The 11748-nt window shown below is 37.8% G+C and overlaps 1 protein-coding gene across 1 annotated transcript; it reads right to left on the minus strand.

Moving 5' to 3' along the window:
* On the minus strand, nt 625–7471 carry LOC109223344 (probable serine/threonine-protein kinase At1g09600). The gene is made up of 8 exons (XM_019387623.1): nt 6149–7471; nt 5722–6006; nt 4410–4727; nt 3370–3597; nt 2922–3022; nt 2187–2301; nt 1631–2089; nt 625–1348 (listed from the first exon to the last, which is right to left on the minus strand). Exons 1-8 carry the CDS (start codon nt 6608–6610, stop codon nt 1142–1144), a joined length of 2175 nt encoding a protein of 724 aa, XP_019243168.1. The 5' UTR covers nt 6611–7471; the 3' UTR covers nt 625–1141.

An 11748-nucleotide genomic window follows, 5' to 3' on the forward strand; every position in this document is an offset into this window, starting at 1 on the left:
CTCTGGGTACATCGGTTACTCTGGGAGAAATGTTCATAGCTCTCTCTCTCTCTCTCTCTCTCTCTCTCTCTCTCTCTCTCTCTCTCTCTCTCTCTCTCTCTTGTTTGTTGGTTTACCATTTCTATTACATCAAAGTTCAAATTGTGACATATTCTGATTACTGAACTGTCTTCTTAACCATGTCCTTTGGTACTTGATGAATGCAACTGTTAAATTGAGGTAAGAGCCACATTGTTACCCCCTCATTAATAATAATCGAATCTTGGACCAATGGAGTGGATTTTGTTGAGTGTAGGATTACACTTAAATGACAAATATATGATTAGCATTTAAATGAAATGAACCAGAATAGAGTGGAATGCATGTAGAAGATCTCAACTAGTTTGGTGCTGATGCACATTTGATTGATTGTAGAATTACACTTCCCATGATATATATATATATATATATATATATATATATATATATATATATATATATATATATATATATATATATAGAGAGAGAGAGAGAGAGAGAGAGAGAGAGAGAGAGATATTACAGTCAGTTAATGTCTGTGATGCAAGAAGAGAAGATGACCAAGTTCCGATTCATGCCAAACTAACTGCGTAAACAGCAGTAACATGATTCAAGAAGAGAAGAATCTATAGAACAGATAATTGAATGACTTAATACTAAATGTTAGATCCTACCATAAAATTAATGTATCTTACAGGCTTGAGCATTTAATGTAGATCTGTATTCCAAGGCCAGATACTACAAATTTGGGAAAAAAGGTTATCCTTTACATGAACTGACCAATGTATAACTGTACAAGAATGCTTCCCAAGACATACACCACCAAAAGAATTACCCACATAATACAACATCAAAAAACTGCTCTCTTTTTTCATTCTAAGGGCCGTTACAGGAGAAAGTTAGGATATGATTCTGGAACTGTATAATGTGCATTCTGCTATTACTTTTAGTGTATAGGCAAAAAAGACTTGGGAGTTCCATGTGAGTAAAGCGTTTGTTTCTCTTGCTGCTGAGATTTTCTTAGTGAAGGTTTGGTTTTTGCTTCCTTGATTCATGAAACTCGAGCATTGGCTGGAGTTCTTAACTTCATCAAAAGGTTATATCCTTTTTCCTCCTGTACAAATCACCGACCATTGCTTGTATAGTGTAAGAGCGATTCTGTTTGCCCATTGTCATTGTGTTCCTTTTTAATCTTATTTTTGTCAAGACGAGCTTTCCGGACAGCTTGCTGTATCTGTTTCTCATGCTCTTTGAGCATTTCGTCAATGTTTCCACCGGGTGGCACCAATGGTCCAGAGTAGTGGATTCGATTCTTCCTTGGAATATAACCCTACAGCAAAAAAATAAAAATGATAAGGCATTCTATCTGGATAGAACTTTACAACCACCCTTCCGCATTACAATATGCTCTGTCTCTCTCCTTTTTTTTCTTCAGCCAAAGGGGAAAATGGAAGCTTCCTTTCTATGAGTATTTCTCCTTGGTAGTATTTTCTTTTTCTTTTTCTTTTTCCTTTTCTTAAGTTTCAGGTGAGGTGCAGGATTTCAACCTTAATCCACTACTAGCCACGTGTTGAAATAACCAAGACAGTAAAGCAAATATAGAGTTCCTTACCGCTGTAGACTCCTTTCCTGTTGAATGCTTGTCCTTCTTATTGGAAGAGACTTTCCCCAAAAGAGAGTAGGAAGAGTCAGAATCATTAAGCTGATTATACTTTCCAGTCATATGCTCTTCAGGCCACTGTGAATCCCTGCTCATATCAAATCTTGAACTACCATGAGCTGCAACTGAATTGGAGAACCTGGACAATTGAGCTGCTGCACCGTGAGGTCTGAAGGACCCACATGCACTTAATTCTCCAAATCTTGAAGAATCAAATCCTCGTTGAGAACTCATAAGAGGGCCAAGTCCATTAGTATTTGTGTTAATGGAATTTCCAGAATCACTGACTTGTGATAAATGGCCATTATATAGAGATCCTCTGCTGGGATCAATAGGGAAACCAGAACCACCATCCTCTTCACGACTGTACTTCTCACTAATGCTTGTGGGATTTGACTGCTGTTTCCACTTCTACATGCCACAGAAATCCAGGTTATATGCAAACACTCAGCTTAAAGGTGAGCGAGCATACAGGGGTAAAATATGCTACTGGTATTTAAGGAAAAACCTGTATGGATGCTGGCAACTCGGCATTAGCATCAGGCGCTGGTACTGCTTTTGACTGTTTTGCGCCTTTTCTACTAGATTCAACACCAGATCCTTTGGTACCTCCACCTCTTTGCCTGAAAGCAGAATATTAGTTAATTAGGAGAAATGTAGCAAATGGTCAGTCCAATGAGAACAAAAAATGCTCTACAGTTCAAGCAAGTGTATTGAATAAAACTATTCGACAAGCCAGAACACGATATTGGCTATCAGCAACAAGTGGTAAAAGTCCTTTTGAGTCCACTGCAGCAATATAAACTCTTTGATTTGGTTCTTTATCCCTAGGAAAAAAAACAGCTCGATGATTTCGTAAATGATGGTTGAAAACCAGGCAGGAAACCTGAACGCCTGCAGAGCAGCAAAATGCAATCTGGACACCTTTGCTTGGGCAAAGAAACAGTTACTAGACCTCGTTTTATATTAAGAACTTAGAGATGTCAAATCGCCAATACACTGAAAAATGAAAATACAACAAGGCATCCTACTTTTTTTTCTCGATGAAGAAATAAATTTTATTGGTTGAATTGGAAAATTGCCACATGCAAATTTATACAAAAAGTAGAGAATCACCATCCAAAATTGTAACAAAACATCCTTAAGGACAAGATCAAATTAAATAAAGCATATGTAGTTAAAAGAAATTGTATGTCAATCAATCTACTAGTTTTACAAAAAGGAAAAAATAGATAAAGAATACCTTCTTGCTTCCTCTTCTCTCATCTTGGCATCAAATTCCTTGCTTGGAGGATACTTGGGTAAAGATGACGGATCACAAGGAAGAGGCTTCGTTGTGAAGAACTGGAACAGAGAACCCAAACAGTATAATTATATAAACAGTGTTAACGAAATAAAGAACAGGCAAAAAACCATAAGCAGAAAATCAAAGCAATAAGAGAACATTCTTCACTGTGCTTAGCAGTCAGATAACTGTATATACATGATTCGTACCCAAACCTACATCATACAACATTTTACTAGCGATATGCATAGAAACGATCAGATATAAGACCATGAGTTCCCTGAAAGGGGAAAAGATTGCTAATATGGCAAGAAAAGTCTGAATGAATTGACTTCCTGATTTGAAAGAGTAAAAAGCTTTCGTAACTGATAAAAAAAGTTAATGATCATCTAGAAACTAAGCTTACCTCGCTTTGAAGTGCCAAAGTAGCAGAACCCCGATACTCAGGTTCAAAAGCCAGGAGAGAATCCAAAAGTGCTAAAGCTGCTACAGGGAAGTCCTTAAACGTGTTGGCAAGGCAGCGCTTATATGGCTGTTGAGGTTTAAAGATCGTTGCATGTGGCAATTTTGATTTCTTCCAGTATTCTTCGGATGGTGAACCACAAAGTTTAAAGATCTTATGCAGCTGTTCCACCTGCATAACAACTTATCCAATGAGTCATTCATTTCCTGACCCACAAGGGATGCTGACCAAGAGACAATCACAAATCCACCCACAACCCCTTTTCTAAAACACATTTACAGATGCACTACGGATAGGCACACAATGATAGATGCATCAAGAGAAATGATAAGTTATAATACAGAGAAATATAGAATGGAGTACAATGCAGTTAGCAAAATGCAGAAGCGACTAATACATTTCTTTCTTTGGTAAAGTATGACTAGTGCATTTTGTATGAGTAACTTGCAGGCGTATTATAATTCATATCGTTTTGATATAAGAGATTTGATAGAAAAGGCGACAACTCTTTTTTGGGGAAGGACTAGGCAGAGTATCCTTGGAGATCCATCACTATTACCATCCTAGGTTCCTAAGGTGCTTAAAGGCGAAAACAATCTTCATCCAAAAAAATTGTTGCTAGAATAACAATTATATGGTGCACTCAAGTGGCTGGACCCAAAGAGCAAAAGTTAAGAAAATTCCTTATTGTTCGTTCATCAGCAATACAATAGCATGTGGCGTTAGAAACTTGACAATCAAGATCACACATGGAAACAGATCCCTAATATGGGTAAAAAAATACTAGGTTGATGTTCTTCAGAAGTATCACTTCAATCAAGAGATACGGTAGATTGAAGGTGCAGTATGAACTTTGCTCGCCCTAACATGTGCTTAGGTTCTTAGTTCTTTTTTTTCTTTTTGATTGGTAGGTTCTTAGTCAGTTATTAACAAGAGAAGATATATCAATCTATTCTAACAAATCACAGTGACTTTAGCCAAACCTCAGTTCTTCCCGGCATTATAGGCTTCCCTGCAAACAATTCAGCAAGGATGCAACCAGAACTCCACAAATCTACAGCCACTCCATAATCTGTAGCACCAAGCAAAAGCTCGGGAGGCCGATACCACAAAGTAACTACACGACTTGTTAGAGGTTGCCTTTGATTGTTTTGGTAAAAAGTTGCCAGCCCAAAATCGCCAATCTTGAGGTTCCCATTATTGTCAATCAGAAGATTCGAACCCTTAATATCTCGGTGCAGAACACCACGACTATGGCAGTGTTCAAGTCCACGAAGCAGCTGCCGCATGTAACATTTAATCTGCAAAATTACAGAAAGCATTTTTTTAAACCAAAGAGGGCAGCAGATTTGCAACCGCCATATGTAAGCAGAAACATGTCGACACTAAATCAGACAAACTAAGACAATTTTGATGAGCAACACATCTCCAAGATTCTTCTCCCAAACCCTTTTACCATTTATACCTCAAATAACGAGAAGGAAGGAGCAAGGTCAAGCCACTTCTCTCAGGACTTTCTGCATTTAGTCTATAGACTCAAAATTATAGCCAGCTAACATGCCTTCCACTACTACTGAGATTCACCATTTTACACAAATTAAATAGCTTCTCACATATGCTTAAAACGAGGAGTCTTTACATAGAGGGTTCAAAATAATAAAACTTGTGAAAAATTAATTATACCACTGTCAGGCACATGCCAAATTACTCGAATCATGCATATTTCCAACTGTCCAAAAAGTGATATGTTTCCTCCTTTTCGTCCCTTAATATTTTTCATCTGAGATATATATAAAAATGAAAAGGTGATGAGAAAGAAAGTGAAAACTTTTCATTATTCCATAAGGTCTAACCTTAGCAACTTTATTACTAGGATAAATGTCGTGCATAACTGATCCTTTAGTTTATTCGAGGACAAGTATCTAGCTGCCTCTCTCCAAGTTTGAATTATCAATCATTACAACACACTGCCAGAAAATTGAACATACTCTCCCTTGAACAAAAAGAGATGATGGGATTCGGATTTATTTTTTTTAACATGGTAGAACTCAAGCACAATAGATTATTTGGCTATTTGTACCAGCGAGATCAGATCTAATATCCTTAAGTTCGCACATCTCTATTTTGGTTCATCGTTGAAATTTCAAGTAATTCTATTTAATTGCATGTGATGTTAATATATACATACACACAGATATACATATATGTGTTAGTGGGTGTGGGTGTGTAACATCCAGCATTGCCTCCTGTTGGTAAGATATCTAAGTGACACAGACTGCAAATGAAAGAACAGACCTGAGATTCAGTAAATTTGACAGTTGGTGATGCCGCAAGACCTGCAAGGTCATGTTCCATGTATTCAAAGACAAGATACAGATTGCCTGAGACGCGAGAGGTCACAAGACCTTCAAGCTTCATAATATTTGGATGATCTAGCCTGCGAAGTATTAAAATTTCCCTAGCCATAAAGCGAACACTTTCTGGATCCATGTTGATAAATCGTACTTTCTTCAATGCAACAATCTTTCCAGTTTCCAGGTCTCGAGCTCGATATACACTGCTGTATGTACCTTGGCCAATCTGCGTTGATATTTTTATAAATAATAATCAATTGGAACGGAAAGAAATTGCAGGAACAAAAGGCAGGTATACTAATGAGTATCAATAATTCTTATTTGGAAGCAAAATGAAATTGATATTGCATGATTTGCTTAAAATTCACCTTATCCAACTTCTCAAATGAATCTGCCTTCCGAGGAACCCAACCTTTAATAGCTTCACCTGCCACGGTTGTCAACCATGATGGCCATCCAGCAACAACTTGTGCACCGTCAACTCCATTCCTAACACTGAATATTCTATTGATGTGAGGTTGTCCTCCAACCTCAGCAGCGTCTAATGCTGCCCGTCTTTGCACCTGTGGCACTTCAGGTTTCTCAAAAACTATAGGCTTTTTCTCTCCCTCATCCGAAGCTCGTGGGGTGGAACCTGCACTTTTCTCAATTGGCTCTGTTGATATAAGCCTCGTCCTCGCATCAATGCCAACATTATCAACCTCCACTAAAACATCCTCCTTGGAAGATGCAATAAGTCTTTCGGATGAAGATTTCTTTTTTTCTTTCTCCTTAGTTCGATTCCTGCCACGCCTTTTAGTAGAAACCCCCTTTGAGCAAACACAGCCCATGGTATCCCAAATTTAAAGCTCCTCCTCCTCCTAAATAGGATTCTATGGACTCCCAACAAGATCCTATTTTTAACACAAAATCCAATCCATTTTCACCCAATGTCTCTGACATTTAGCTGAATTCCAATCAGCATTTCTCTTAAATACCAATCAGTACAACAATTATTATACAAGATTGTTTGAAAAACAATAAATGGATCGGAACCCCAATAACTCAAAGAGAGACTAGTAAGTTTTAGGATCCAAAAGGGGTCAGGAAAATTTGCAAGAACAATGTAAAACAAGAATCCCACCAACCCCAGATCCCAGAATCTAAGGACCTTCACCTAACACCAACCCACATTGTAAGAAAAATCAAGAATGTAAGTGAAATTAATGTAATTTAAAAAGAGAATAATAAACCAAATACTGTACAATTTTATTTTTTTCAACTAGAGAAAATGTACAGAAAAGATAATTCAAAAAGTTAGAATCTTGATGCAAAAGCCAATGATTTCAATTCAAATCACACAGTAAATGCAACAAGAAATAAAACCGAAAAGAAAAAAAAACAAAAATTTCAAAATGGGTTAGTCCGAAGCTACAAATAGAGTGATTTTCGGATCTGAGAAAGCCCTAAGATTGTGAACGACCATCAAAATATCTGGTCCTCGACACAGAGTAATTAAGTTTCAGATATATTAAAAAATTAATCTTGGAATATACCTAACTCTATTATTTTAATTATTAATTCTTAAGATACTAAAAAATAGAGGTTTTTAATTATTTGCGAAATTAGAATGGAGAAAAAGAAAAAAGAATGATATTCCTATTTAAAAAGCAAATTATGGAGAATTTGTTGAGAGAGACAGAGGAAAGAACACGAACGTCTCGTGAGGAAGAAGGAAGGTACATATACTGAAATTTTGCAGCAATTTACTGTGGGGTCCACTACTGGATTTTCTGACACGTGGCGGAAACATTAGGAATACTTTCATGTCAATTGGGCCCCAGTAAAGTATCATCTTACGTCCCAGACAATTGTGACACAACATCTTCCTCTAATATGGACCTTAAGGTGCTGCCAAAAAAATTTCAGAGACCTAAATTTACTTTGCTAAGCAATATACACTAGCATTGATTGTGAAAATTATATTTTTATATTTACACCAAATTATACTAAATTTTGAAATCAAGTAATATAATAAAAATTAAGGTGTGAATACCTTTTTTGAGTGGGGATTGATTTAATTAGTTTATGGAGTAGAAATTCTAATTATTTGCTCTTTGAACATAATTGAGAAGCACAATAGTTCTTAGTTCAAAGTATAGGTGTTTAACGGGCCATTTTGACCCATTTTCGAACTGGACCAGACCAATATTAACCCGGACCTGCCCTGACCGATGATAGGGGGTCGGGTAGGGCTGGGTTTAGGGGGGTTAGGGGGTTGGGATGTTTACATCTTTCTTACCGGTTAACCAGACCGATCAAACCCGGTCAAGGGAAAATACTGTTGAATCGGTTAACCGGAACGGCCCGACCGTCCCAGACCGGTTCAATGGCTATTTTCTGATTTATTTTTTTAAAATCCATTTGACCGTTGGCAACGATCGGTTTCCAATTTGACTGTTGCCCAACGGATATTTTGCAAGAATAACCTTTTTTGGGGTAATTTTTTTTTAAAAAAAATAACACTTTAGGTAATTACTAAATTTAGCCCTTTGAAAAACTATAAATATTCCCCCCCCCCCCCTTCATTTCTTCACTCTCTCTCATTTCTCAAACTCAAATTCTCAATTCAAGTTAAATCATGCCCCGTACTTCTAGAGCGCGTTCATATGTTTGGGAACACTTTGAGGTGGTAGAAGAAAATAAAGAAGTTCACAAAGTAAAGTGCAAGAACTGTGGTCGAGTCTTAAATCTTCGTCTAAAGTGGGTGGGCACAAGCTGTTTAAGGAGGCATATGAAGAGTTGTCTTGAGAGTCCTTCAGAAATTCGTATTTAAGTTGATTTGAGACAATTTGTGTTATTTTAAAATTATTAGACGTATTTATGCTTAATGTTTTTACTTTGTTAGATTAATTTGAAGTATTATTATGCAATGAAAATTTGAAATGAAACTATGAAAGCCTTTGAAGCTTGATCCTTATATATCAAGTTACTATAATACTCTAGTGTCCAGTATAAGATTTATACTATAAGTTATATTTTTTTCATGTTCATTGTATTATCTTAAATTCGTAATGAATTTTCAAATATTAGGATTTTAAAGTCGTTGCATCCTTTATTCAAACACTCTTTTTATAAGATTATTTTTTTGTTTATATTTTTACTTTATATTAATATAAATTACGATAGTTATACAAAATACAAAAAAAAATAAAAAATAAACGGCCCGGCCCCTTAAACTCGTAACCGTTCCGGTTCAATTTTTACCCGGTTGGGCCCGGAGCTGTTAAGTCCGGTTTGGACAAATTGGTAACCGGCACGAATGGTGTCACGACCCGGATTTTTCACCCTCGGGTGTCGTGATGGCGCCTACTAATGAAAGCTAGGCAAGCCAACTAACTGAATCATTTGACCTGTCTTCCATTTTTATTTTATTTAATGACTTAGCATCAACTGTTTATAGCAACATAATTTAAAAAGCGGAAGAAATAAATTGTAAACTTAACAATACTGCTAATACCATCTCATAACAAAACCACCCAAGATTTGGTGTCACAACTTCACAGACTGTCTAATAGTACTACAAATAAGGGTCTAAAAGAAATAACAAAATACTGTCTCTAGAACTACATAAGAGAAGCAGGAAAAATAGATGGAGGGAGACGCCAAGGCCTGCGGACGCCTGCAGGACTACCTCGGGTCGCCTGGTAAGTAGGAAGCGGAAACCTCAGTGCGGTCTGAAATCTGCAGCACTGGGATCTGCACAAAATAGTGCAGAGTGTAGTATCAGCACAACCGACCCCATGTGCTGGTAAGTGCCTAGACTAACCTCGGCGAAGCAGTGACGAGGCTAGGACCAGACTACCAAAAAATTCTATGCAGTTATATAATATACAATGGAATATAAATAAAAATAAATAAGTAAAGAGGGGAGGGGGTACATGCTGCGGGGTATATCAGAATCAACAGTAAATCAAGAACAAAACATAAGGACAACTTAGAATTCACAGCGAAACAATAAGGAACTTGTATCCCATCCATAAACACTTTGTATCAACAATTGTTGCAGCGCGCAACCCGGTCCCAACATATAACAACACTGTTGCGGCGTGCAACCCGATCCATATCATTTATCACTGTTGCGGCGTGCAACCCGACCCAATCACATCATCGTTGCGGCGTGCAACCCGATCCAAATATCTCATTGTTGCGGCGTGCAACCCAACCCAAATATATCATTGTTATGGCGTGCAACCCGATCCAAATATATCATTATTGCGGCGTGCAACCCGATCCAAATATATCATTGTTGCGGCGTGCAACCCGATCCAAATATACAATCAACATCAACCATAACAAGAGTCCCGGCTAGGGATCAATAAGAACTACACCATCCCGGCAAGGGAGTCAACAATAAGAATGAACACATTCCGGCAAGGGAAAATTAGCTATAACCAAACTTGTTCCAACATCTACTACCTCAACTAACAAAAATGCTCAACCATGAGTAATCTCTACGAGAATAATTATAAACCTTGCTCAACACAGAGAGTCAACAACTTAGGCATTCGTAGTAGTTCTCAATAACACAATAAATTTCAATTTAAGACTCACGGTCATGCTCGACACCGACGTATAGATACTCGTCACCACACCTATACGTCGTACTCAACACATAACATGTAGCATACAAGACCAAACTCCTATTCCCTCAAGCTAAGGTTAGACCAAACACTTACCTCGATGCCACGAACTCAGTTCAAGCCTCAACTATAGCTTTACCTCGTGATTCCACCACCAATCCGCTCGTATCTAGTCACAAGTTACTTAATTACATCAATGAATGCTAAATAAACAATTTCTAATGCATGGAAATAAGTTTTCTAAAGCTTTTCCCAAAAAGTCAAAAATTAGCCCCTGGCCCACATGGTCAAAACCCGAGGTTCGAACCAAAACCCGACTACCCATTCGCCTATGATCTCAAATATATAATTTGCTTTGAAATCGGACCTCAAATCGAGGTCCAAATCCTCATTTTTTGAAAAACCTAGGTCCTACCCAAAACACCCAATTTCCCCATGAAAATCAGTAATTTTTAATTGAAATCATGTTAAAAGGTGTTAATGATTGAAAGAAATGAGTTAAAATTGACTTACAATCGATTTGGAAGAAGAGTTGTTCTTGGAAAATCGCCCTAGGGAGTTTTTGTTTTGAAAAGATGTGAAAAGGGGTTGTTTTTCGGCTAAGTATAAAAAGTTGCAGGTCTCAGATGTGGGAATTGCGAACGGGGGTTCGAAATTGTGAACCCTTCAGAAAATGTGGACTTTCGCATTTGCGAAGAGGAATGTCGCATTTGCGACTTCGCATTTGCGACACATAGTTCGCATTTGCGACTCAAGCATTACAGGCAGACATCGCATTTGTGATGGGAGGGCTCTCATTTGCGAGCTAGGAATTTGGGAACCAAGCAATGCATTTGCGATCAAGGCCCAAATTGGGGAGTTTTGCATTTGCGAAAGGAGTCTCGCATTTGCGAGACTGGAGCTGGCCTGGCTTTCTTCGCAATTGCGACAAGCCACTCGCATTTGCGAGCGCGAAGCCTGCAGGCCTACTATGCACAGCTGAAAATCTGCAATTTTTCTAAGTCCAAAATACACCCTATCCAAAACTCACCCGAGCCCTCGGGGCTCCAAACCAAACATACACACAACCTCAAAAACATCTTACGAACTTATTCGTGTAATCAAACCACCAAAATAACGTCATGAACATCGAATTAAACCTCAAGATCAATGAAATTTCTCAAAACTTCTTAAACCTCAAATTTTGCATTTAAGGTCCGAATCACGTCAAATGGATTCCGTTTCTTACCAAACTTTACCGACAACACATATAAATCATATTGAACCTGTACCGGGCTCCGGAACCATAATACGGGCCCAATACCACAGGTTTCACATAACATTTCACTTAAAAACCTTTACATTTT

The sequence above is a fragment of the Nicotiana attenuata genome, chromosome 1 (genome assembly GCF_001879085.1).
Source record: "Nicotiana attenuata strain UT chromosome 1, NIATTr2, whole genome shotgun sequence".
NCBI classification, from domain to species: Eukaryota; Viridiplantae; Streptophyta; class Magnoliopsida; order Solanales; family Solanaceae; genus Nicotiana; species Nicotiana attenuata.

Coding starts and splice junctions, on each gene's coding strand:
- LOC109223344 (XM_019387623.1), bottom strand. CDS start 6,610: ATGGGCTGTGTTTGCTCAAAGGGGGTTTCTACTAAAAGGCGTGGCAGG. Junction 3,598..4,409: donor TAATGCCGGGAAGAACTGAG/GTTTGGCTAAAG, acceptor GTTGTTATGCAG/GTGGAACAGCTGCATAAGAT. Junction 1,349..1,630: donor CAGGAAAGGAGTCTACAGCG/GTAAGGAACTCT, acceptor TTTTTGCTGTAG/GGTTATATTCCAAGGAAGAA.